Source organism: Drosophila miranda, chromosome 2 (genome assembly GCF_003369915.1).
Source record: "Drosophila miranda strain MSH22 chromosome 2, D.miranda_PacBio2.1, whole genome shotgun sequence".
Lineage (NCBI taxonomy): Eukaryota > Metazoa > Arthropoda > Insecta > Diptera > Drosophilidae > Drosophila > Drosophila miranda.
The window spans coordinates 2,649,655-2,677,587 of record NC_046675.1 but is presented as its reverse complement, the minus strand read 5'-3'; the positions used below and the strand labels follow the sequence as shown (position 1 = coordinate 2,677,587).

The window sequence follows — 27,933 nt, the reverse complement described above, 5'->3', positions numbered from 1 at the left end:
TGTGTGATCGTAGGTGTAAAGTTCTCTATGCCCCTGCAGAACCATAATGATACGAGTAAGTACTACGAAATAAAGCCACCGAATCGGAACACTAAATCGTCGAGCTGCAATAGGAATACATATTTTAAATCTATCTACAAGGGCATCCACGTTCGGTGCTTCCGAAGATATGTGTGTGTGTACGTAAGTGTTTGTGTGTGTGTGTGTTCTAGCCTAACTTCCATTTGGGCTTTGACATTGGCCATCGGTTAAACTTATGCTAAGATGCCAAACAGAACCGTCTGCAGAGCTAAGGTAAAGAAAAAACCCCTAGAGTCTATGGCACAATGAAAATATACCAGATATAGAAGATATAGAAATGCTCTGAAAATGCAAACGAGGACTGCACATTCAGTTGAAAGATCACTAGAGAAAGAATCCGAAGAATGGAAGCAATTCTCCAATTTAGAGAAGATTAAGCCAATCGACATCGATCCTCAATTTAGTTTGGGATACATCCACTCCGCCTAGGGAGGGAAGTTCAAGTTAAGATAAGTTCGACTTAATTTCTTATGATAGGTTTCATGATTTTTGAAATTTGCACTTCACTGCGATATGCCTGGCATGCTAGAACCTAACCTGTTTGGATTACCTAAAAACTAGCACTGTGTTGTGGGTCGTGATTATGCTTCGTGGGGAGGGGCGGGCTGACAAGACAGACAAAGAGAAAGGAAGATCTAAGGAATCTTGCTTCAGGATCGCGACGATATGCCTAAATTTGTTAAATAAATTCCGTTTTGATATATTGTCATGAATTTTAGCGCGTCGAGTGCGTGCCAGACCGCGTCTAGGTGGCGAAGGGATAGTACCGAGTGGGCAGACTGTAGCGACCACGACCGTTAAGCACCACTAACTGGTTTCCACTCAAGTCGCCGTACTCGTCAGTCTCCTCGGTGTCCTCGATGTAGATGGATTTGAGGGAGCCGGGAAACGGGGTGACCATCTCGGAGCTGTACGAGTTCTCCACATCCTCGTCGCTGTTGTCGAACGGATCGACGGCCACGTACGAGGCGGAGAAACCCTTCATGGGCACCGAACTGTCCGTCTTGAAGCGCACCAGCAGCGAGTTTGTCATGGATATGATGTCCTGGGGCAGCTATGAAATCAAAATTCATTGGATGTTACCATATTCCCTTTAGATTGGACCAGTTGAACCTACCACACTGCCGCAGTACTGTCCGTACATGGGTCCGCTGGTGTCCTCCATGTTCGAGAAGACCTGCACATAGTCGTAGGTGCAGTTCTCGCTGCTCTCAATGTCAAAGGTGAGGAAGATCAGCTGAACATTGCTGTTGGGCGGCGTCTCAATGGTCCACTCGCAGTCCATGTTGTCGTCGTAGTCCTGGTTGCCGAAGCGGGCATGGGAGTAGAACTGCTGGACATGGGTGGTGGCGCGCAGGAAGCCTCCACAAGCTGAAGCAGAGACAAAAAGATGACGTAATCCTTGTAGCAGATACAGATACAGCTGCAGTGATCCCACTTACAAGTCGAGTGGAGGGCCATGAAGCCATTCAGTTGCTTGTTCTTGTCCGTCTTGAGGACCATGTACATCTGGTTGGTGGTGGAAGAGATGGGGAAGGGTATCTTGTCGCCGCAGAAGCGTCCCAGCACCGAGCTGGCCTCCGACTCCCCATCGTAGATGGCCACGTTGTCGTAGGTGCATTCCTGAAAGTGCATTCCAATTAGTGGGATCCTCTCCGTTGGCAGAAATGCTGCACCCACCTGATGCGACTCAATGTTGAACTCGTTGAATATCAGCTTGATGCGATGCCCCGGCGTGGTTATAAAGTGCCACACACAGTCCGCGTTGGGGGGATACGAGTCCGGATAGTTGGGGCTGTAGATGGTGCCGAAGGAGGCGGATATCTCGTACTTGCACTCCCCCTCCTTGCAGTCGTGTCCGTTCTCGTGCAGCGAGTATCCGTTGTGGCAGAGGCAAATGTAGGAGCCAATGGTGTTCCGGCACTCGTGCTGACAGCCCCCGTTGTTCACGGCACACTCGTCGATGTCCGTGAAGAACACGGCGGCAAAGCCGGACCGCTGTATGGACTTGTCCGAATGGAATTCCACGCGCAGCGCATTGCTGTCGGAGGTGGCCGTGGGCGGGATGGCACTCCCGCAGTAGGTGCCAATGCGCTTCACTCGATTGTCGGTGAACTTTGAGTAGATAGTCACCGAATCATATCCGCAGTCTGACTGCTGGGCCGCTGTTCCCTCCAGGTCGAAGTGGGTGAAATTCAGCGAGATTTTGTGCTTTGGCGGCGCCACTATTTCCCAGACACACTCTTTCAGTATGGGGTACATTTCGGGGAAGGAGGGCGAGTTGATGGTTCCGTTCGGATAGTCGATGACACCGCCGCAGGCATCTGGAATGAAGAGGAAAAGCAGCGGAATGCAGATAAGGTCATTATGGGGCAGCCCGATGACAATGACTGTCTAGAACCGGCAGGATAGTACCCACCTTCGCAGTGCTTCTTGTCGCTGTGCAGCTCGAACCCGATGTGGCAGCCGCACTCGTAGCCTCCCAGCGTGTTGATGCACTCGTGCTCGCATCCATGGTTCTGTGTCTCGCACTCGTCCACCTCCTTCATGAACACGGCCGAGAAGCCCGCCTTCTGCACCGATGTGTCCGACACGAATTTCACGTACATCGAATTGCCACTTGACCTGAAAGCGACGCCGAACAAAGCAAAGTTGGTTTCAATGGAACGGCGATGGAGCTAGCTTAATGCCAGCCAGAAGAGAGTAGAGAACAAGGGTGGATGGACGAGGGCACTTACTTCATGTTTGGCGGCGGCTTGTAGCCACAGAAAACGCCAATTAGTTGCGAATCTTGTGCAGGACCATCGCGGACCTCCACATAGTCGTAGACACAGCTGTCATGGTTCTCCACCTCGAACGACTGGAATTTCAGCGCCACTTGATAGCCCTTGGGCACGGTGATTTTCCACACGCATTCCTTGTTGGGCAGATAGTCCAGCGGATAGTTGGGCGACTCCAGTCGCCCCTCGGCGTCGTCCACCGACAACTCGCCGCCGCACACAACTAGAGCAACGTCACAACAAGTGTCATCAGTTGGTTCGGAGTGGGCTCCATTAGCTTTCCCCTACTCACCATCAAACTCTGCCTTGAAGCCCCGATAGCCCTCGCTGCGGTGGGAGTTGACATAGGTGAGCAGCATGCGACTGGAAACGGTGCGAATGACATCGTTGGCCACCTTGCCACAGAAGCGACCGATGAGTGGGGACTTGACATAGTAGCCATCTCGTATCTCCAGGTAGTCCGTTTCGCAATTGTTCGACTTGAAGATGTTCTAGGGGGCAAAGACAGGAGATAGTTTCTCCCCCTCATGGTGTATGCAATGATTATCTTACCATATTCTCCAGCTTGAGGACCACGCGTTCTCCATGCGTGGCCGTTATCCGCCACTCGCAGTGCTCCGTCTCGTTGGTCAGTGCTCCGGCCGTGTAGTAGGCGGGGGTGGCAAAGATTCCCGTGCTCTCCTGGAAGGTGCGACCGCATTTGGGGCATCTGTAGAGCAGATTTGCCTGCGAAATGTCGCCCTGGCTGAGTCGCAGCCGCTGACCTATCTCGGGCCGCTTGCGACCCTTCATCTCGATGGGCAGAATGGTGTCCAGATAGATGCCCTTCGAGAAGGTGTTCCTGGCATAGTGCATGATGGAATCGTAGTCATAGGCCATGCCCAGGGAGTCCACTTCATCCGGTGATAGCATATTGAAATTGTAGTCCTGACCCTTCATTATGTTGTTGTGCTCGATCACCACATGCTTCTCCCTGTCGGGACGGGTGTGCTCGTGCCAGAAGCCCACCACATGACCCAGCTCGTGCACCACAATGCCGAACTTGTCGCAGTTCCTGCCAATGGAGATGGCCTGGGCGCCATTGCCGCGTTTTCCCACAAACGAGCAGCAGCTGCAAAAGCCCGGAAAGGATTACTCACTCTGTGCGACAGATAGATCCCCGAAAAACTCACCCGCAGCTGCGCACAGTAAAAACTATATAGTTGGGATGTATCTCCGGGTTGCGTTCCACGAACTTGATGCACGTGGAGTTCTCCCAGTGCCGCATGGCCTGCTTGAAGAGGGCCTTGTGCAGGCCGCTGAAGTTGCCATCGATCTCATACGGAATCACGCCGTAGTCCCAGATGCGTTCCTTTTTTGCGGTGACAGCACGGGCAACGCGATGCCGTTGCTGCAGCTCCTCCTCCTCCTCATCCTTCTGGCTGAACGAGCTGCTGAATGATGGTGATGGAGAGACAGAGCGGAAGATAGACGCTATAGTTGGGCTGGCAAAAGTTTTCACGTGGCGTATGCGTAATTTTAATTGCCAACAGTTTTCCATGCATTTTTCCCTGTTGTTTCTGTACTCAACTTCTGCCGCGCGAATTTCTATTAAAATTCATAACTTTTCACATGCACTAGCACACGCACACACAGTGAGCACAGCCCGGCTTTGTGGGTGTGGTTGTGGGAGTTGCCAAAATGGCTGCTGTTTGTTTAAAGTTTACGCCGAAAAAAAACCTCTGAATGAAAATGGCCAGCAATTTACAGTGGGCCAGGAAATGGCAACGGAAACGGATGTGGCGGTGGCGGTGGCAGTGGCAGTGGCTGCCATGGCAAAAGGAGGGATTCAAAACTTACTCCGCTTTTGGTAAATCCATTTCAAGCGGGGACTGCTGCTGCCCATCTGCAGCAGCCTTGGGAATCACTGCCTGTGCCGATTGATTAAATCCTGGCAGGGAACGATGCACGTTTTGAGGAGGCGTCTGGCCTCGTCGACGGTGCTGACGATGCGAACGGTGCTTCTTATGATGATGACTCTGGTGGTGATGCTGGCGCTGCTGCTGCTGCCGCTGCCGATGGTGTCCCTTGCCCAGTGGCCGGTTCAGTTCGTCGCGCAAACGCTGCACTTTCGTTTCGTATTCAGAGTGATGGCTGGTGCGTCTGTGGTCAGGGAGATGGAATGGATAGGATCTAGGGAATCTCCTCGAGCTGTTCCTACTCACCGCTGCTTGGGTCCTCGTCTGTGCCGCCGTCGGACCACGCCGCGGGCATGCAGGAAGTCCACCTCATCGTCCAGCTGCATGCCATTGCCCCCCGCATTGCTGTAGACATTGGGCAGCGTGGAGCGCTGCTCGGGCAGGGAGGTGGGTAGAATGTGGGTCTGGCGCCGCTCGGCCACAAAATTGTTACCCGAATCGTCTTCGATGTCCTTGTTGTCCGACTGAATCTTGCGGGCATCCACATTGCGATGCAGGGCTGTCTGTGTCGTCTTGTTGGTGCCCTTCAGGCTCATCTCGGCCAGCGTCAGTCTGGCTGGCTTCAGGCCAGTGCTGTGTCGTTGGGTCTCGGCCGGCGAGATGACCTCGTTCTTGTAGCTGCCGGGCTGGGCAAAATCGGAGGGGGACTCCGACCCGGGCTTCACCGGTTCATTGGCACTCTGCTCGGGGAGAGGGGGGATGGGACTCGGTGAGTAAATCACCTGCAAAATATTAGTTATGCCGGTACTAACCTGTGTCTGGCTCTGTCCTGCCGTTAGGTTCACCGGACCCATGCTCGGGAGCTTGGTCTTTTTGCGTATGATGTCGGTGAGTCCCTCCTCCTCCACCTGCAGACCCTCGTGATAGACCTCCTGCTTGAGCTTCTCCAGATCCAACTGAAAGGTGGCATTGTATTTGACTGGGAGTGGATCTGGCCTCCCGGGAGCGGGTGCATCGGCCAGCAGCTGCTCCACCTCCTCCCGCTCCTGTTCCTCGTCGTCGATGGGTGTATGGGCCACCACAGGACCCGAGTCTCCGTCTGGCAGGGCGATGTCACCCATGAAACCACCTGCAGCGACACAGATAAGCATATTCGTGAAAGTCCGCTTTAAATGAAGGGAATTACTATTTTATCCGGCTACTTTAACGCAGCTTCCATAAATTGCAAATCGTTTTTAATTATAAGCAGCAAGGCGAAAAGAGCATACATTTTTATTTTAATTGAAATTTCATGGGGCTGCTGGGGCACTCAGTCGAATTCAGTTGGTTGGCTGTTGGTTGGTTGGTTAGTTAGCCCGACGCCAGGACGATGCTCCTTGCTGGCAATTTATAATTTACCCTGACAGCGGGCCGAAGCAGGGAGTGACTCTGACAGTTATTTCGCCGGGCGGCTGGATAGACACGGTCTGCATTTCCATTTAATCAGTGCATCAGTGGACAGGCGAACAACTGACCAAGTGATGCTTTTGTTTGCCCAAACGTGCTCATTCCACGCGGCGTATACGCAATGTGAATGCGAATATGACGGGAAGCGGGAATTACAAGTGTGCGGGTGTGCCTGTTTGTCTGAGTCCAGTGTGTTGCAGGGCCCACATGTGTCCATTGGCCGGCAGCTACGATAACAGTTAACAAGCAAAATATGAAACTGTTGCCCTGCCTGCCTCCGACATGTTAAACAAAATTAATTAAGTGCGTTTGCACATTGCAAAAAATGAAAAAAACACGGAATTAAAAGAGATACAAATTAAAAGGGCACTAGATTAAGACCGAATTTAAGAGACTCTTTCAGTAGTCTTTCCGTCCAGCTAAGGGAAGAAGACGGAGGATAGACAGCCACTCTGAGCTCTTTTTATCAGCACACACACACATCAATGTTTAGTTAGCATTTGCCAAAACATTTTCAACCTAAACAAAACTATGACACAGATACGAACTACGGATAGAGAAACCTATTTGCTTATGAAGACCGTCTGAGTGCAGATGCTTCTGGCCCGAGAGCAGGGCTTAATTTAAACATAAATAAAATAAAATATAATTGCATTTATGCTACTGGTATTTACACGGCGGGCACAGTGAGGTCTGCTCAAGTGGATACCGGCTCCACCAGCCCGGCCAGGGTATGACAGGGCGGCGTTAGTGTTCACGCTTTTTGACTTCTGAAGGCCGCTCAACGTGTCCCACATTCCGGCATTGCCATTCCCAGTGCACTTGCTTCCGCCCCGCCCCCTTTTGCCAGTTGCCTCATCTCAGACGGAGCCGTAATGCCTCCTCCTCCTCCTGCTCCTCCTCTGATCATCTGAGATGCAGATGCCGATGTGGTAGCTGGCAATTTGATTATCAAAAATGCTGTCGCACACAACCAATAATCTTTTAGCTTCCAACTGCCACACGGGCTGGAGGTGGAGCTGGAGGTGGAGGTGGAGCTGGGCCAACTTGTAACTAAACTGGGTCAGTGCTTGGGGGAGAGCCAAGCCAAGCCATAAAACTACTGACACCAGCTACGCATGCCAATTGACTGGAGATCCCAGAGGGCAATCGCAGATAAAATATTGAATTTGTGCTGCACTAGAAAATCATTGAGACTGGAATCCTAATAATAATAACGACTGAGCTGCCAGGTAGTGCAGGAAGATAAGAAATTACACTTCTGATCCCCTTGGTGGTCATTTGGAAGTGCAACAAAATCGAAAATTAAGATTTTTAGTCAATTTGTCGGATAAATAGATTGAATGTTTTAGCTTTTGAGTTGATCAACCGATTGTGTGTGTCGGATGCTTATATTATTCACACTGTATTCTGAGCTGTACTGTTTCATATTATCCTCTGCCTGTGATGGTTTTAGGTGTTAGTGAGAGAGACGACTCGCTCAGAAAGGATCAAAAGGGACCAAATGAAGAGCGAGTACCAATGCTACAAGAAAGTTGGAAAGAGCGATATGGAAATTGCTTCGCAGACAATGATTGTCTTAGAGGGAGTCAAAGAGCTGTTGAGTTACTGGAGTAATTCGCTATTTGACGTGCTGCAATGAAAACAGATCCGAATTCTAATAGAAACCCAACATATCTGCTGTATTCAGATTTATTACAGGATTACACAAGAAGCATGCTCCAAGAATCCCAAAAGAACTGTTTCATTTTTGCTGCAGTTTTGTACTCACTGTACTAGCCCCCGTATGCATAGGAGCTGGCTATTCGTGTGGGTTTTGGAACTGTTGCCCTTGGCCCTTTGCCTTTCAGCTGCGTGTGGTTTTGTGGAAATAGCAAATTACATATTTATCAAGCAGCAAACGTTTTCTGATTTAGTTCCTGGGAGTGCAGCAAGGCATGGCAATCATTGTGCACAGTCACTCAGACACGTGGAGAGACCGGGGGAAAAAAAGGGAACACCAGACCACAGTTTGCTTTTGCTTTTGCTTTGCTCCAATCAATGTCAATCATACGCACCGTAGCCAAACTGTGACTGCCAGTGGCACTGCCACTGCACTCAAGGAACAGGAAGCGGAAGCTGGGGTTCAACTATGAAATTCAATATTGAGCTCCGTATGTGGGATGACAAGACACCCAGCAGCCAGTGCGCAGCAGCCAGGGCGCAGCCCCCAGCTTCCAGACACCCACAAAATAACAGGTTGAGGGGCAATGGGGCAATGAGGCAGGCAATCAGAACGTCGAGTCACAGATCAGAATGCATTAATTTGAGCAACCGGCAGACCTCTGCTGTCGCCTGGCCTGGGGATCGGTGATGTGGTGAGTTTGTGTGATGAATCATAAATGAATGCCTTGCAGCATTCAGCCAGCACATAGAATACCATTTCAAACAGAATACTCATCACATTCTGGGCTTTGGGTTACACACTTCATCTCATTGAGATCTTTATTATTCCATCTCTCCCGCTCAGAATGATTCTCTGAACACCTCTATCCCCATCAGACTGCTCTCTGTTCTCTATTCTTGGCTCTTTGTTTTTGCTGCAATTGCAACGTGTCGACTTTGAAAGAATATCTTGTTTACATTTGATTTGCAGTCAAACAAATTTCCAGAATTGCTTAAATATTTACATACATCCGAGTGTGTGTGTGTGTGTGTGCGTGTGTCTACAATCGGAAAATCTGTACAGCATTGCGAGCACGTGTGCTCCGTTCCGTTGTGGATTAAAAATACATATATGTATGCGTTGCTGGCGTGTTACCCGTGCATACATGAAATTTAAATTTAAAACACTGCCACTCGCGCACGCCCCACATGGCGTATGATTGATTTGTACATTCACATCGTGCAGGGGAGCCGCAGACTGAGCATAAAGCCAAAGTTGCCAGAGTTTAGCGCGGGTCCGGGCAAAAGGCACCCAAGCAAAATACGCTCCCAGTTGGCATTTAATCCCGCTAACACTGGCTTAGAAATATGAACGTGGACTGGAGAGAGGGAACTGCGAGTGGAATTCTAAAAATGAAAAAGCGAATGAAAAGTGGCAGCAATAAAAAGACGATGCACTCTGCGAAGTATAGCAGGCGAGAAAACTTGCCGCATAATGCGTCACGAAGCCGGCAAGAGGACAGGCAAGAGCCCGTCTCGTCCTGGGCTAAGCGGGGATTTTCCACCCACATGAAGTGCTAACAGCCCGGGTAGCCGAGACCAGAAGTAGAGCCAGCAATGGAAATGGAAATGGAAACGGAAACCGTCCAATGTGCGTAGCACAAACAGTTCAAGGCGCAGTCCAGTCCGTCTGCAATTTCATTACATTTACGTTAAATGCCTTTGGCTGTCCGCCTGTCCGGCTGCCAGGCTGCCCGCCCACGTCCGTGCCCCTCTCCGTTTTCGTCTCCGTCTACGGCTGACTGGCAGACAAACAGTTCGCACAAGTGAAAGTAATTAAATTTTTGAGCGTCGCCTCCTCCACAGACAGCATCATGTCCTGGCACGCCAGAGCTCCTCTTCCCCTCCACTTGTTCCACATCATTCACACTAACGAACTGACGCACAAAACGTGCCATTTTAGAATGAGATCTGGTTAGGTATCCGGGTGCGAGGCCAAGTCCGGCAGCGTACCCTTTTATGGCGGCCACAAAAATGTTCAGCACATTTGCCTTGTTGCAGTTGCCACTTTATCCGGGGCCCCATTTCCGCTTTCGAGCCATGTGGCGTATGCGTAATGTGGCAACAAGGGCTGCCCACTTTATGAGCATCGCATCCCTCCTCCGCAGGCAGCGCTCCAGTGCCGGCTCTGTGACTCTGCGACTGTGGGTTTAATTAAAAACAAAAAAAAAATAAAACCACTCCTTCCCGCCTCCTGTGGCACTACTGATTATTCGCTTTGGGCAACGCTTTATACGTGTGATACAACAAAAACAGCAGAAAACAACACAAAACCCCAACAGTTGCCACACTTTACGCATCAGAGGAGTCGGCCGCGCCGTCCATTTTGTGGGTCAAAAGCAAATAATTGAAGGGAGCTGCCCGGCCCGTTGACCTACCGTCAACTGATTGCCATTGTCCAGTCGGGTCACTCGGATACGGCCCCGTTCACCTTTTTTCTCCGTGTGTTTGTTTCGTTTCTGTTTTTTTTTCTCTGTTATTTATGGCTTTGGCGCTCTGTGTAGACTGTCAATACTCTGCGGCCTCTGTCATAAAATAAAATGGATGTGCTCAAATAAAACACAAGCGATTAAACAACGCAAAGGCCTCTCTAGCAAAAAAGGATTTCGGTTCAACATTGGCAAAGGATTCGCAAAAAACTGCTAATTGGTTAACAATACTCATGTGCTGGGTCTCTGGGAGTGGTTTAATTTAATTATAGTTTGGGTTTTGAGCAGTTGTAATCACAAAAACGAATCCTAAAACTTAAGTACAGTAACATTTGATGCGATTTCATTTCTCTCCATATTTCTGATAAATTGTTTCGTATTTATTGTCTTTATTCTTCATGTGGTTCTGCCTTTCTGGACAATGTCAAGGACAAACTATGGAAAGGTAAAGGCGGTCATTTAATTTGCAAATAAATGGAGTGAAAATTAATAATTACGTTAAAGAATCTCTCATAAGTGTATTACACAAAGGATTAAGTAAACAAAGCAAATTCGTTTAAAATTGATAAAGTGTATCTGTAAATAAAGCCTCATTCAATTCACGTTTCTTTGAGTTAATTATTCAATAATAATAAACATGATTAGATCCATTTGTAAATACTGGTTTCTTTTGTTAGTTTTATAAATTCTATGCAAATATTAAGTATATCAAACTGCAAATAAAGCTTAAATTGAACCAAGGAAATAATAGTTAACGGGAATGAAGCTATCTTCGAGTAGCTGCAAGAATATTCAAATGCCTTTTCTGTAAAGGCAATTATCTATATTGGTTCACATAATCCCAGCAATATGGCCAGCATCGGCATCAGCATCGGTATCATGACCCAGTGTAAGTAGACTTAGCCTTGGCTGACTGACGTTGACCCGACTGGCTAACCCCTTTGGCCTTTAAATCGCTGCCAGCGTTCTGAATATGGATGTAATTATGCATAAGCTTCTACTCGGTGGGGATGTGAGTTCCGAGCGAATCGAGAGCGGAAATGCATATGCATATCGGAGTGGCCTCCCCAATAATGCATCTCTGTGTGTGTGTGTGTGAGCAGGATATGTATCTGTGTGTGGGGCATGCTCTATCGCTGGTTCATGTATGTTCCTGTGTATTAATTACCATAGCCATAACAATGAAATTCAATTTGCTGGCTGCGCCCCGCGGACAGCTTAAATGGCCGGACATGAGGACGAGAATTATGTTTTGATAAGCGGCCGGCAGAGGCAAACAAGCCGGCAGACGGATGTGCACGGAGACAGGCGTTGGCCAAAATTAAAGATGAAATCAAAGCAAACAGAGGCGGGCATATAAACCATACGGAGATGGGCCAGACAGACAGACAGACAGACAGAACGGAACGGAAGGAAGGACGGATGGGAATCTATGGCTGGGGAAACTAATCCGACGGCAGCAGAAGACCTGCCATGAAGACCTCAACCATTAGCTGTATTCGTACTCCCAATCCCACCAACTGGCCAGAAGCAGTGACAGCAACAGGAGTTCCGGCTTTTTTAGTACGAATAGAAATAGTCCGGACAACAAAGACGGCCACGATGGCAGCTATGGCTATGGCTATGGCGATGGCGATGGCTATGACGAGTGACCCAGCAAGCGCTTTTGGATTTGTGCACGATTTAGGCTTTGGCTTTGTTTGCTTTTTATGAAAGTGGGGATGAGTGGGTGTGCGGAGGAGGGGGACTTTGTTTGCTTATTTATACGTATGTACTCGTATGTACATACAGAAACAGGACGAGGAAAACGCTTTTCTGTCTGGCGGCAAACACTAGAACTAGGTGGGAGGCAATCGAGGGGCACGCTTCAGTGGAGTGTCAATTGATTGAACAAAATGGAATCATCCATAGAGATATATGTATTTGAAAATCTCCAGCAACGCAGAGTGAATAAGCGAGTGGGAATACGAATACCCACCCCGTCCCAGTGGAATGAATAAGAGATTCCCGAATGGTGTGCAACGCAGATAGGAAAAAGCAAATTAAAGATAAATACCCTATCCTCTCTCTAGCCGAAACGAGTACAAGTGGAGCACAGTGGCTGCTGCACTCGCCACATACATCAATCAACTGAAAGAGCTCCTGTATCATTCCCGAATCTGAATTGTTTTGTACTCTGCTGCCACACAGAATCCGGTCAATAGCCCAGACTAGGCTTATAAAACCATTGAGGCTTATATTCATGTGTGCTGGTGTGTCTGTGAGCTGCCTCGTCCATGTCCAGGGCCAAAACTCCATTCCCACTTCCGCTCCCAGACCAAATCGCAGATAGGACTCGAGGGCAAACAATAGAGGGGCAGGGCCAATGTTTGAGTTCCCGCAACAGATTTATGATGGACAACTTCGTCGAAATATTTATGCAGCTGTAGCTGTAGCTGCAGCTGCAGTTGTGTGTGCCGCAGCTCTCCTGGCATTGCCTCGCCACTCGTTTTTCAGCCACTTTGCACCTACGGCAAATATAGAAACTATTTTCCATTCCGTCCCCCAAAAAATACGAACTATCTCGGACTCTGCACTGCCGCTTTTCGCACAAAGCATTTTTAGAAAAACTTTTGCCAGCAGCAAGCAGAGAGAACATGGGAAAAATATATGTATATATTTTTTGCGCGTAGTTTGTGTTTTGTTTTCAATTTGAAATGGGGCTGAAAACATTTCTCACTGCTCGCAGCGTTGCAATATGATGTGTGAACATATCAGCCTGTGCATTTGTGTGCAAATTCATGACTGGGAACACCTACTGGGGGCACACCTACTCAACTTTCGGTGGCAGTTCATTACGGTTGGAGCGGCGGGCTGGGTTCAATAAACTCTCGATGCACAATGCACCCACCGCTCTCCCAGTCCGCCTCCCATCCGCCCCATCCACTGGCGGAGCCATGGCAACAGAGAGAGCTTCCATTCCCGGCATTTTGCAGTTGCATCTGATAATTGTGCCATCAAAAGAGATGCAAAGACTGCCTGCCAATGGATGTCTGTACCGGGGTTTATTTTTGTCAAACACTTTTCGCAAAAAAGAACGAGTGAAACGAAATTAAATGAAGCCATTTCGGGGAGTCCTGCTCGAAAGGCATTCCAGGGGAAGAATTCATAATATTTAAAGAAAAATATTTGAATGCTGTAAAAGTTGAAGGGCCAAACGAATTTTCAATTATTTCTCAATTAACAAGGCAAAATGATTTGTAAGCAATAAATGAAGGTTTCTATTATTTGCAATTGGTTGTGCATATGTATACCTACCAATAAATAAAATATATAGCAATACAAAAGGAGAAAGCACGCTGCAAATGAAGCTCGATGCATGCTTCACTGGATTTGGACTTCACGTTGTTTGCCATATGAATTCCATATTGAATTTCTGCCGTTTGTTTGGCTTTGGCTTAAAAAATAGAGAGCCAAGAATGCATTCAATTTGTTTTGGTTTATGTTGAGAACAGACTCGGAATCAGGATGCAGCTACTAAGAAATGGTATGGTATGCACACAATAGAAAGAGAGGGAAATTTATAAATTGTGGTTTCCGTCTGGTCGGGTGGGATGCCATTTAGATATACATGTGTATTTTGCTGTTGGTATCCTTTTTCACCCTTCACTTGCAATTTGGATTTGGGACAGCAGATTGTTGGCTGAACAATTAAAAAAACATTTGCAAATTTAAAATGCGATTTGCATAAATTACGGCAGAGAGCCCACAGCTGCAGGGGCTCCCACAGACGCACACACACAAACATATGCATGCACACGTGTGTGAGTGCGATATATGGCTGAACAAATGTGTATTTATGTGATTTCGTTTTTGTGTGTGTGCTCCACCCCTGCCCCCGGGGGGTGGCCAAATCATAAGCTTCGTTTTGCGGCATTATCTGAGCAGCTTTCGAGCTTGTTTGCTCCGCTTGCTTATTTATGCCAATTTGCATAAACAATGATTGCAGAAGAACAGACAGCAACACGATAACAGGCTCTGGCTAACAGGTTGCCCAGACACATCTACACATCTACCCATCTGCATACGCCTCACGAAGAAACAGTAGTACGTGCCCTGGTATTGGTGGGGCTGCGCCAAGAAGTATGCAGCAAAAAGATACAGAATGCAGCTGAGCCCTTACCCCGGATGGATGCCATTTGGCAACTGTGCTGCCACTGACTGCCCTTAAATGTGCGTAAGCCCCATATCCCCATCCCCACCCCCCACTTGTTCATGTGTGTGAGGGCTCTGCTCTGTCATTCTTGCTGGCATTAATTAATTATGCAAACAGTTTAAATGCAAGTTTATTTTATTTACACATGTTGCTGCCGGTTTGCATGCGGGCGACAATGGAGAGGGGAGGGGGGGAGAGCAGCTGCCAGGGAATGTCATTTCAATAAATGCAACTAAAATGTTGCCAAACAAAATGGTCGAACACGTCTGCTGCAATTCTGTGTTCTGTCTGTGCAATAAATTTCATGTGGAAATTTTTAAATTGCGGTCACTGTAGCAGTGGGCGGTCACAGCAGGGGCGTGGAGGGGGTGGAGAACAACAACAAGCGCAGTCAATGGCGAGGAAAGTCCCTTCCAGCAGTTCATCCTTTGAGTGGGTGAGAAACAGCTGCTTCTTACTGTTGGCACTTCCGATTTTCCGACATTTCCGGCGCCTGCTTTTTCTGCTTTCTCGAGTTAACTTAAGTTTTGTTTCTGCTGCCTGGGGAAGCCAGTATTATTCCCTTCTTGAATCCTGCGAATAGCCGAGAGCATGTCAAGTCCGAGATGAAGCTTATAAATGAAATGGTGATTGAGTTTTATTGTATATTTTCCGGCTATTTTAGCTCTCAACAAATTGATACAATATTCATTAAAATGAAAGCCCTTTTGTTTGCCACGAATATCCGGAAATTAATTGAATTTATGTATATATTTATGCACCTGAAATGAAGTTATTCATTAAATAGCTGCGGTTTTTAATTAAGAGCATACAAAGTTCTCTTCACGAAAAGTTTGTATGCCTCCTGCCTCCTGCCTCCCACCTCGTTCTGCGGCTTTGTAAGCTGATCCTGTTGGCTGTTTTGCGGTAAGCAGCCCAACAATCTTCGCCTGCTCCGCCCCCTGACTCTGCGCTCCCGCCCCCCTCAGACAGTCTGCCCCTCGCAATGGCAACAAACTAACTCAATCCGTCTGCACACAATGCCGCTAAAAGTGCGAATTGTAAATAGTTTCAGGCATCAGGCTCTGGCTCTGGCTCTGGCTTTGGCTCTGGCTCATGGGCTAGGGATGGACTCAGCGGAAGTGCAGCTGGGCACGAAATCTTATGTATATATACGAATCAAAACGGTGGATTATGCCGCTGGATTACGGACGGATAAGCGCTGCTTTATATGTGGATTTTTAGTTTCTTTGTGTGCCAGCTTTTCCTTTAAATCCTTCATTCCTTTTTTATGCTGGTGATGGAACGTGTGATGCTACATTTGTATAGGAAGGAATCAAAACAGTGGATTTCGGAGGGCTGTATTTATTTTTCTCGTGTATAAACTGAATCAACAGAATGGTTTCACAGAAATAGATTTCTTCTATATGGGGACTTTTGATTCACACAGACAATCACAACCTCAACTGGGTCTCTACCCTGGGCTCTCAGCATCATAAGATATTGATGTATGGGTTCCACTTTACATGTGGGTTCTGCGAGCGATGCTTTCCTTTAGATTCACGACCCAGTTGGCCCCATCTCTACCTCTGCCATTCCGGCGCACTGATGTCTCTGTCCCTCGCTGTGCTCTGCATGCAATGCCTTCCAAGTGCCTTTTTATTTCAATGCGCGAGAGAGTTAACGGCAATGAGAGGCAGCGTTAGTTTGTTGCCTTTCCACCGAGCCCGTGTCGAGCCAGCAAAAGCTCCGTCAATGTGGGTTTCCCCTTTCTCTGGCACACTGTCTCTGTGTGGGGAGGGAAATTATTTGCAGTCACTTGGGCAGGTTGTTTGACTTGGAGTGCACGATGCCTTCCAGGCCACTTGAAGCCATCGCCATTGCCGTCGTCATCGCTGCCAGTCGACCGCCTGACATTTTGGTCGCTCTGCCTTGACGGTGGTTATTGTGATGCTGTTGTCATCATTACTGTCGCCAGCTTTGCCTAGTGCCCGGGTCTGGGTCCTGGAGGGTCGCGTGGTGCACCATTTTCACATTTGCAGTGCCATTTGCGGTTTGATTTCCTGTGTGCGACCACAGTCACGCCTCCCTGCGTGCACTGCTTCCTGCGCTTCCATCTCTTTGTTCCTGCTCGCAGTTCTCCTCTGGGTTCTCTTCTGGGTCCTCCTCTGGGCTCTCCCTTGGGTTTCCTCCCCATTGTTGTCCCTTTGATAGAACTTTTGTGCATTTGGTGTATGCAAATTAATTAGCGACAACTGCACAGGACTCTCGCTTTGAGACATTAAATTGCTTAAGGTGTGTGCCAGCTCGTTATGGCACAATTTGCCAGAATCCTACGCCAGTGCGGCTTTGTGGCATACTTATGGGAGCCAGGGCATTCAAACGCCTTAATTAACTTTCAAGCATTTGCCAAATGAAGCCTAACTGTTTTGAGAAATTGTTTTGTGGAATGTGAGACCGAGAGGGGAAGCCTCTTGTGGGATGATGTGAGCATCCATGTCTGCATTGCACAGCACATTTCTGGCAAATTAAATTCTCGATTCTCAAATTGCGCCAACTTCAATTGAAAGTTGATTAGCTCCCAGTTTCTCCTTGAAGCCCTTCTACGCATCGGCATCGGCACATCGGTGTGCCCCATTCGCACCGTTAATTTGATCCCACTTCAGAAATCAATTACGTGGCTTTGTGCTGAGAAAAACCAAAGGAAAAATTGTTTATTTTCTCAGCCACTCCCCAGCTGGGACCTCCCCTCCCCACCCACTTGGATGTGGCGGGCATTTGCATACATTAGGATGCCATTCATTTGGCTTTGCCAGCGCTGGTGGTGCACTTTAAATCGCCATTGACCCACTTCTCTGTGGGGCAGCATGAAAACGGAAACAGAAAACAGAAAACAGCAAACAATTCATTAATTGTTGGAGCGCCAAAAAACGCTGCAGCGTGAAAATCAGCTCAGAGCTGGTATGATTGATTGTGGAATTATTTCAGAGAGGGTGGGCCTCCACTCCACCCCACTCCACCATCTCCCCACCGCTGTCGCTGGGCCAGGGCTTTGCGGCACGTATGCATATTGATGATATATGTGGGGGTGTGACTTATCTGGGAATCGAGAGACCAGGCAAAGACTTTCATCTGGTCGAAGTCGGGAGGAGCCAGCAGCCAGCAGCCAGCAGCCAGCCACAGTGGGAGGAAACTGCACTTGACGGCCTTAAAAGGAAACTTTTAATGTAGCCCGCGAACTCATTAAAATACGCATAAATTAAATATACACAACTTTATGGCACATTCAGGATTTCCTTTTAGCGAGCACTATTGCAACGTATTTTATAAAAGTTTCATTAATGGTTTCCACTTTATAGTGTTTCATATACATATATTTATAATGCTAAATTCAAATTTGTGTCCATTTCAGATTTCCATTGCCATTGTCGCCCACTTGAAGGCACATTGCCAATGGATGGTTGGGGCGGAAGTCGTTTGCTTTTCAATATACGCATTCTTCCAGAGGGGTATTCTGCCCGAGGTATCTATGTACATACATCCGAGTGTGTCAGGGGGGGAGGGGGGGTGGTATAACTTTTTGACAATTGATGTGAGCAAATACTTATAGACTCGTCGTACTTCCAGCCAGACAAATTGCTATCGAAAATGGTGCTTCTCTACTCCTGGCAAACTCTCATGCAGACACGGACATGGACACGGAACAAGGCAGCCATTGATACGTCCTTAGCTCCTCCACTCCACTCCACTCAGCTCAGCTCAGCTCAACGCATTCTCATCCGCATTGCTCTCGCAGTCAATTTTCTTATGTATTTCTTCTTGGATTTTCCTTTTTATTATTTCCCCGTGCTTCTTCTTTTTTTGCAAACTCAGGTAAATTCAATTGAATCGAACAGACAGGGGAGGAGGCGGAGGAGGAGGAGGATGCCTGCCTGGAGGAAGCTGATCTGGTTTGGTCGGAAAAGAGGCGAAAGCTAAGCGCCAAGCATGCCACAATGGCGCTTAATTTTCAACGCTGCAACAAGCGGCTGGTGGTGTGCGAGTGGGGTCCGTTAGTGCTACAGGAGGTGGCTATAAATAATGTCGAGTGGGGGGTGTGTGTGTGTGTGTGTGTGTGTGCGACTCAAGTTAACAAGACTTTTCGCTTTTACTCGAACTTGCAGGCTAACACAATTTCCAAAGCTTTTGTCTTGGTCGGGGACTCACTTGGTAAGAGACTTCCCAAAGAATCTCGCATAGGGTTCAGGCTTAGAGATTGGCTTATGGCAAAGCAGGATTTGCTCTGAAGCAACGCAGCTGCGAAACCATTTCCGTGCCACAGAGAGATGTGATGTGTGTCGTGTCCTACTCACCAGCCTTGCAGGGATCCATGTCAATGTCTTCGGATACCTTTGGTGTCACTTGCAGGCGCATCAGCTGCTCGATGGTGTACTTGCTGCGGTAGGTGCGTCGATTGTTCCGCAAAAGATTCGGATGTGGATGGGAATGTGCTGCATCCCGGTGCTGCTGTCGATGCTGATGATGCATGGCCCGGAGCTGGTGCTGCTGCTGCTCCGCATCGGAGCCTGATGGGTGATGTGAATGTGAATGTGAGTGTGCGGCCGACTGGTCGTGGGCATGCCCCTCGGCGAGTGCAACGTGATCCGTCGACAGGGGCTGCAGCTCGCCACTGGGCCGGGTGCTCTTGGCATGCGCCGAGATAAGCACCAGCAGACCCGTGGCCATCAGCAGGGCGAAGTTGGTGCAGCTCATGGCCGTACCGTGCCTCCTACGCATCCACAGCGATTCCACGGCTGCCGGCATGGCTCCTCCTCTGATGTGTTCCCTCTTTTTTGTTTTGTTGCTTTTTTAACACAATTTAACGGGTGGCCCGGGGCCTCTTCGCACGTTCTGTGGCTTGTCGCTGAATGGGGGGTTCGTTCGGTTGTGCCTATCAGTTTTTTACGTAAAACTTCTGCATTTTCGCTAAGCACGTGCCTGGCCTGCAATTGAAAAATGAACAGAGAATCATTAAAAAAAACGCAATAATAATGATTTCATTGAGGTTTCCACCAGACTCAATGCAATTTGTTTGTATACCCTAGCAGAGGGTATTCGCATTTCACCCAAAAGCATCTCATTCGAATGAATAGCTGAATGAATGAATCTGTCTGTTGTTGTATGCAAAATGGTTCCCCAATTTTAATCGTATCTCGCTGAAAAATTTCACAATCGGAGCTTAGACCTCCCAGAGTATGTGTGGCTTCGACCTCCGAGGCAAGAGTTTCTTCTCTCTGTCGTTCCACCCTGTTTTCATTTTCCCAAGCTCTCTGAGCCGCTGATAACCCTTTGTCCTATCAAATGACATACAATTTGATGCGATAGAGCTCTCATTGATTTTGTTTGTGCCCTGACCATGAAAGATTTCACGATTTGCTTTTATTTTGCTTTGCAATTAAGCGTGGAATTTTTCACACACATCTGAATAGGTAATTTGACGCAGAATTTGCATTGGAACATTTCTAGGATTAAACTGTTCAAATGCAAATCGAATGGCTGGCGCATTCCTATTCCCCGATGGTAGTATTCCTCGCTCTGCGCTATCGAGGAGAGCTACTCGTTTGCAATTTGAATACTGAGCAAAGGGGAAATGTCATCAAAGTGGATTCATCTGCTCATTCCAAGCCAGACGCCATGCCATGGCTGCCAGCGATGCAGCTGTCTGACAATCGAATGCCGAGCAAATTATGCAGCTCCGACCGTGCACATCTCATTCATATTAAAAGAGATGTTCATGCAACATACTGTCTGCTGTATCTGTGTATCTGTGTATCAGTTAGTAGGTAGACTCATTTCAGGGCAATCAATGCACACTCGGTGTCTGATTTACATACGAGTTCATTGTATGTTTATGTAAAAATCTCATCTATGTGGAAGATGGAGGATGGAAGAGATCACATCTGTGCCGCCTCGGGGCCTCATAAAGGCTGGCAGAAGCTGCCACCAAGCAAAGCATTTAAAACAGAAGAGGTGTAGAATTTCAGCGAAACCATCCGGCAGCTGCGCCACGGAGTCGGGAAGGCGCATAGGTAGGGAGTGAGCAGGCAGGCAGGCATCCAGGTAAATGCTTTGCCATCAACTTAGCACTCAATTAATTTCATGCCGAAGGATGCGAGGGCTGGCAGGCAGGCAGTCAACCAACCACCCACCCGCCCACCGTTAGAACCATGCACAATATCGGGTAATTAAAAATCGCTTAGCTCGAACGCAATCCAGGACCAGGCAATTCACGAAACCTTTTCAATTAACTTGAATGCTGGGCCGAAGCCATTGTCATCAGGCTGTTGCTGTTGCTGTTGTTGTTGTTCCTGCTGCCTCAACAATTGTGGCAATTTCATTAAATCATTTCATTTCCGGTGGCACACACACTTACACACTAACACACAAAACAAATCAACGAGTCGGCTGGCTTTTTATGGCAAATTAAGTTGCCTTTTGTGGTAGTGGTGGTGGTGGCTTGGATGGTGGTATTGTGGGGGGGTGAAACACGAGTTAGCCAGTAAGAGGCTACTAACAAATAAAGCCAAACACCCCGCAGACAATTCCACGGGCAATCGTTGGACAAAAGTTTCCGCAGCCAAACAAAACAGTGGCGGGGCACAGCCCAGACCCAAAGGAGTGCAACATATTTTCTTAATTTCATTTCCTTTAATTTCACTCGGCACAAATTGCGGATCTCTGAGGGAGGCGGCAACGGCAGCAGCAGGACCTCAAGCAGCAGGGCAGCAGTGGGGGGAAGCTGGAAAGGCAAAAGGAAAAGGCAGCAACAGCCATTTCCATAATCCATGGTCGCATAATTACGTATACGCCGCGTGGGGCCAACGAGGAGCAGGAACAGAAACGACAACGATGCTGGGAATGATGATGACGATGCTACTTTCTCATTTAAGCGAAATTAAAAATTCAATTGATAAATTCCAAACTAAATAAGCCCGCGCAAAGAAGCAGAGAGCAAAGAAAAAATAAACTTAAGTGTAATTTCCCATTGCCCTGCCCCTTCAGATCTGTTCTTGGAGAGGAAATTGAAAATCATTGAAAAGTATGTTAATTGATTAGAGCTAAGGTTTCCCTCTGTTTGGCTCATTATCAAATGCGTCCTCCTTGAGCCAGCATCTCCCTCTCACTCTCTGCTTGTCTCTCTTATCGCACCCACATGGACTAGATGGAATTATCAGAGCTCTTTGGGTCTGGGTCAATTCGCGGTGCGATCTGCGTTCTCGAAACGTAAACAAATTCATCTACGTAATAGGTAGATGCATAAACAAATAAGATTTCCATTTTATTTACATACTTATGCTCTTTGGATCTGTCCAAAGTCTGAGAGAGCCTGAACGACATTTGGTTAGGATTTGGATTCGGATTCGGGATTGGAATGGGATTCAGAGTCAGATTTTGCTCGCACTCTGTGCATAAATGAGCAGTTAAAAGCTTTTAAATGTCATTTTCAAATGGAACGCGCCATTTACTTTTAGTTTAATTAGATGAGATAAGTACGCCAGTCGCGCAGCCAGCAGGATACTCGCATTCCGGCATGGAGGCACACTCCTCCTTGCAGTCAGGGCAGGGCCATCAATCAGGCTTGTCAAGTGCTCGCTTTCCAACTTTCCAACTACAAGAGCTGACAATGACAAGCGTCAAGTAGCTGGGGGAATCGGGAATCGGTCTTCTCGAAACGCGGCAGCTTCCTCCGCCAAGTGAGTGGAAATGAAACTTGGACTAGGCCAAGCGAATCGTTCTCACACCAATTCATCCATCCATCCACCGTCCTATCACCTCCCCTCCCCTGCCCTTCACTCCGATTCCATTCCATCCATTCATCTCTCATTTCGGCTTTGTCATTTTTAGTGTTTTACAAGAGCAAATCTTGACAAGACTCCAAAACGAAACCCGACCCGGGTGTGCCCCGTGCCCCCTCCTTGACTTCTTTGTTTGCCTAATTTTGATTTGCTCCGTCGCATCTGACAGTTGGCATTTGCAGTTGTAAACTACTCCAAAAGTAAGGCTAAAGATATGAATTCAAAGGAATGTTTAGTATCTAAAGAGCAGAACCGATTCAAATGGAGAATATTTGCCAAAACTTAAGCAAGTGCTCTGTTGTCATCTAGATCTGTTGTCCTTTGAGTTGGTTAACTCATTCTGGACACACTTTTCGGGTTTCCTCGCTCTGAGGCTGTCTTTGCATCGAAATGAATGGAACGGGCTGGCTTTTTTAGGCAAAACTGCAGGGAGGGGAAGCAGATGAAGGATGTAGAAGCGTGCCTCAATTTGGAAACAACTTAATTTCAATTACGAAGGCAGAAGAGAAAAACAGACCTCTTCCAAAGGCAGGACTAGAGTGAAATGCTGTAATGAATACGATGTTCTGCAGCCTACATCAGAGCGCCCGGCCGGGCTCTGGGCTGGCAGGAGCCGACTTTTATGCGATTTAAAATGCTTTACAAGCGCAAAATGCAACCAAGGCGAGGCGGCTGGCTGAACTAACAAACAGACAAGCAAACATTGGGACAGACAGATAAAAACACACCGACAGACTGAAAGCAAGACAGGGGCTAAAGGCCAGGACCACGAACAGCCCCAACGGCCAGAACCAGGACGAATCCAAAGCCAACGGGCAAATAATTAAACTTGGCTACCTAGCACCTGTGGCCCTTGTCCAGGGACAGGAGCACCCAACCAAGCAGCCTCCAGCCTCCATCCTCCACGTGACTGCAACTGTGGCCGAGTCGGGATGGGGGCAGATGAGGCAAGGCTTGGAGAAGGAGATGGAGTAGGAGTAGGAGGAACAAGGCGAGTCCTGATTATTTAGCAGCTCGGCATGTGAATGTAAATAAAGTTCAGCCATAAAATACCCCGCAGACAGGTGGGGGGAGCCACTGCCACCCACCCACCCAACTGCCGGGCGTCGCATCCTCATTGCCATAATCTGTAACAGAAACCGGGTGATGCAAATAACCACAGGGCAAGAGGGCAACGAGGGCAACGAGGGCCGAGAGGCCACGAGGAGACCAGGCCAGCGCTGGACAGCTATAGCTATGCCCTGCTCACCGTTCATAAAGAATTTCCGATTTATTTATAAACTTGGCTCGCAGCCCCGATTCCGGCTACCGTGTCCCGACGGCCGGCCTCAGCACTAATGTTAAGAAATAATTAATACTAACAACGACAAATGACGACCGGCCTGTGGCCGGTGGCCTGGGAATTGGGACTGGGTGGCAGCGCGGGTGGAGGCCAGAACGTGGTTGGGATGCGCACCTTTGCATCCTGGATACCAGGCTGTTGCCGCTGCCGCTGCCGCCGCCACTGCCGCATCCGCTGCTGAAGCTGTTGATGATGATGCCCCTGTTGTTTCGGGTCATGAATAACAATTGCTGGCAAGCAGCGCCAGCAAAAATATGGCGGCAAAGATTCCTTTTTATGGTGATTGCGTGGGAAAATTGTCGGCAACGACGAGCCCCAGCTCCAGTCCCAGGCCCCAACGCCTGCCAGCCTGGCGATAAAATATGGAAAAGAACGAAAAAAAAATGTAAGGGAAAACACACACAATGCAAATATGAAAAGCGAGTGAAATCCTTTTAATTTGGCAAATAAAAGTGACGGCAGGGCGACCGTTGTACAAATTTATATGGAAACGCCCCCCGTAGCGCTGACTGGAAGGGGAAGGATGCCGGGACGTGAATAAAGGACGAGGCACAAAGCGAGAGAATTTTGTAAGGGAATTGGCGACTTAACTTCTGGCATGTAAATGCGTGCAAGCAAAAACGATCCGGTGGAGAGAGAGAGAGAGGGAGGGAGGCTGTCGGAAAGTGAAAAGTTTGTAGACCAAGTTTAAGTTTGGCCAACTACAAAATGCCAAAACCATGTCCGAAGCAATCGAAGCTATTGAATGGTTGAATGGAACTCTTCTGGATGTAGGGCAATTTTTGTGCATATTAACATTTTTCGATTAAAGTCCGATACTTGGGCGGACACCCACGCACACAGCGGGGCTTTTATTTGTGTTCAAGAGAGATGTCTGGCCATGAGTGCTGTTCAAGGGAATAAAAACAGAAATTGAGACTACAAATTTAAGAAAAGAGGGTTGAAAAGATGCCATTTCTATCTAAGAATCTGCCTTAAGAGAAGGCAGCATTAATCTATGTCTCCCCATGGAATCTTCTCTGCTTTGTATTACATTTTGGAGATGAATTAAATATTTATTAGACGTCGCCCCCGATGCGTACAGCCAATTAGTTATCTTTATCATAGAAAGCAATAATTATGGGTATAATAATTACCAGAAGAAATATGACAAAAAGTAAAATGATGTACCCATAAGTTGGTCTGGGGCCGGGACCAAGTAAGTGAAATATAAAATCTGCTTAGACTTTAATTAATTACACATGTTGCAGGGGGAAGAGGCTGCCAGCAAGACAGGACTCAGCCAAGTGGAAGCGCACTTGTGTCGCACTCACACACTGTGGCACTCACACACACGCGTACAGACAAGCACTTGCGACATATCATTAACTTTGCTTTATGGCAACAGAAATTGGGGGAGGGAAAAAATTCAAAGCGCTGGAACAGTGGCAGGCTCGGCAAAAGATGAAGTAAAAATACGAAAAGAAATACTCGTAACTCGTGGAGTTTGGGACGATATTTGGGGGTGTGGAGTGTCTCTGCCGAGGACGTGGATGCTACGATGCTTGTTAGAGGCACGGCGACAGCTGTAGCGCCCGAAGGCGGCTACACCTGCAGCTTCCTAACTTCCTACAGATATAGACACTGGGGAGGGGGACTGGGACTGGGACTCCAATATCCATAAAATAACTCAAATCTTACAAACGATTTGCTGTTTTGCGGTGTGCCACCGGACGGCCACCTTTGAGGTTGTTATGCTTTCACCTGATATTAACTGCATTTATCTTCGGTCACCAGACACTGAGAGCCACACAGCTTTTTCCGTATGAGTTTTGTCAGGACTTAATTCGCTTTTAATTTTTGTCCTGCTACGACAGCAAAAAATGCGAAAAAATTCAACATTTCCAGGACAAAAATACAGGGAGAATAGACCCCCCGACAAAAAAAAAAAAATAAAAAGAAATCCAGCAAAAATTTGTTAAGCGCCATCCGACTGAAGTGCGTGTGGAGACGGGGAGACAGAGAGAGTAAAAGAGAACAGAGAAAAAGGAAAAGAATAAGAAAAGGAAAGGAAGGGAAAGGGAACGAAGGGAAGGGAAGGAAGGGAAGGAAAAATCAAAATGAATTCTATTCAAAGCTTGGCTCTGGCAGAAAATATGAAATGAAATGTTGTCGCTGGGGAAGAGAGAAGCACGAGTATTGTAGGGGGCGAGAATTATTGTTAAGAAATGCATACGCGGGCAATTTTTATTCCTTTCTGCTGTCCTTGTCCTCGGGGGAGGAGGCGGAGGAGGGTGTCAGGAGCGGGGTCTGGTCGGGGAACTGTCGGGGCCATCCGCACTGCTTAAACACGAAATGCTTAATGGCCAAGTTGCCACAAAATGTTTGCCAGTTGAGGGGACAGACAAGGGCAGCAGTGAAGCCCAGTGAAGCAAAAATGAAATGCGTTTTCTAGCTCCCAATGCTCCTTTTTCCCACCGTTCCTCCGTTCGTCCGGGTGGGAGTGGATGGGTGGGTTTATTGGAGCGTGAGCAACCTGGGCAACAATATCAATGAGCGTCTTTTGTTCAGAGTCGTCTCCCAACCATTGCCCTGCATCAGCCAACCCTCCCGCTGACAATTGTTCGGCAGCGGAAGTTGATATTCTGGCAAAACGGAAGTGTTGAGGCGTCTCAGAGGGAGAGAGAGAGAGGGCCGAAGGGCCGCCCCCGCAAACATTTTGAATTTCATATTTTCCATTTCACTTTGCCTCTCTTTTCTTTCTCCGTCACGCATAAATTTCCATCTAGCATGGACAGACAAAATGCGGAGCATATGAAAAAGTTTTGCAACAATCTGGAAGACGACATTCCTGAAGAAGTCCCGAAGAAGGAACCAGTGCAGGGCCCTGCAGACCCAGAGCCAGACCCAGAGCCAATTAAGTCTAATGCGCGGACGTGCAGGCTGCCTTTTGGGCCTCCAGCTTACCTTTAATTGCCGGTGCCCCGGGCATACGGCAGACGCCAGACGCCAGACAGACCACAAATGCGGATCGTTGACCAAAAAAAGCAAAGGAGAGAGAAACACAATGAATAAAAGGCCCGCGCGATCAGGCAGGCAAGACTGGGGCACTGTGGGGCTGGGGAACTGGGGTCTGCCATCGAGTTCGTTGCTACCGAGAGGAATCTGGCTCTACTATTTCGCATCATCGTGGACGTTGCTCGGAGATCATGGGCACCTTGACTCCGGCTGGTTCCGTATTGCAGTAGGCTACACCGAAACACATACTGTGTACAAGCACATAATCGTAAAACAAAGCGAAATCGACAAAAAAAAAAATAAAATATAACATTCTATTTTAATTATGCCGGCGGCCTTTAGATTGGCAATTGACGATCATCTGCGTTGAGGTTTATTTGTTTTTTTGTTTTTTGTTCTTACTTTTGCGATGTGTGAAATGAAAAGCGGAAAACTGGAAACCGCACAACGTCGCCAGACATATGTAGATAGAAGGAAGCGTAAGACGCAAAACACCCACCAAGACGGGGAGCAGTGGCACTTGAGGAAGAGGCAATGATACTGGCGGCGGCAGTGCACACAATCAGAGGCAGAGACAGAAGCAGAGGCAAGTCAGCGCGCCGCGTGCCGCTTGTTATTTATAGCCATTGAATGCTGCGCTTCTATCAGCAACAGACCAACAGAGCAACAGGGGCAGAGGAGGCAACAGCGGCGTGTTCATTTGTTGTCTGCTCAAGCATACGAGCCTTGTACATGTCCACATGTACATATACTCGTATAATGCAAAAACAAAACCCACAACTGATAACACACTTAAATGCACACAACGATTATAATCGAATTAGAATCGAGTGCGAAGATCGCGACTAAGTGACTCTCGAAAAGACAGCACCGACTAAGCCGAGTGATTAGCGTGGCAGCCACGAGGTGTTCAGCAGTCCAATCAAAAATCACACATACTCGAAATACACTTGTTGAATAAACCGAATTCCTAATCCCATTCGAATTATTTCCATTAAGTTTTTATCAATTTATCAATTCCATAAACACATCCATGTCTTCCGGTTACACAAACACTCACTTCAGAACCAAAGAGATTTACCCTTTTGGCCTTTGCTGCAGATATTTTTGTGTTCTGCCATTTGTTGCAAACAAGTTTGTTGCCAATATTCTTTCGTTTTCAATATTCTTTTACCGCCACTGCGAAAATCATGTCCGTTCACTGCCGAAGTTGGTCGCGTTTTGAACGTAAACAGTAGGGATGTGGA

The 27,933-nt window shown here is 47.8% G+C and overlaps 1 protein-coding gene across 3 annotated transcripts; it reads right to left on the bottom strand.

Annotated features, from left to right (window-relative positions):
- Positions 1-4: 4 nt before the first annotated feature.
- Positions 5-27,922, bottom strand: LOC108155754 (dorsal-ventral patterning protein tolloid). 3 transcript variants are annotated; one of them, XM_017286792.1, is made up of 14 exons: positions 27,747-27,922; positions 18,865-19,494; positions 5,572-5,888; positions 5,066-5,499; positions 4,701-5,003; positions 4,034-4,294; positions 3,414-3,972; positions 3,154-3,352; positions 2,820-3,084; positions 2,501-2,706; positions 1,762-2,405; positions 1,524-1,704; positions 1,199-1,452; positions 5-1,135 (listed from the first exon to the last, which is right to left on the bottom strand). In XM_017286792.1, exons 2-14 carry the CDS (start codon positions 19,313-19,315, stop codon positions 827-829), a joined length of 4,383 nt encoding a protein of 1,460 aa, XP_017142281.1. In that variant the 5' UTR covers positions 19,316-19,494; positions 27,747-27,922; the 3' UTR covers positions 5-826. The 3 variants fall into 3 exon arrangements, with proteins under 3 accessions (XP_017142281.1, XP_017142283.1, XP_017142282.1); XM_017286794.1 differs by having other exon boundaries at positions 4,034-4,291; XM_017286793.1 differs by having other exon boundaries at positions 27,768-27,922.
- Positions 27,923-27,933: the final 11 nt, after the last annotated feature.

Excerpts from the sequence above, each read along its gene's own strand:
- LOC108155754 (XM_017286792.1), bottom strand. The coding sequence starts at position 19,315 with ATGCCGGCAGCCGTGGAATCGCTGTGGATGCGTAGGAGGCACGGTACG. Across the intron at positions 2,406-2,500 it reads CGACAAGAAGCACTGCGAAG|ATGCCTGCGGCGGTGTCATC; the intron begins GTGGGTACTATC and ends TCTTCATTCCAG. Across the intron at positions 1,453-1,523 it reads CATGGCCCTCCACTCGACTT|CTTGTGGAGGCTTCCTGCGC; the intron begins GTAAGTGGGATC and ends TCTCTGCTTCAG.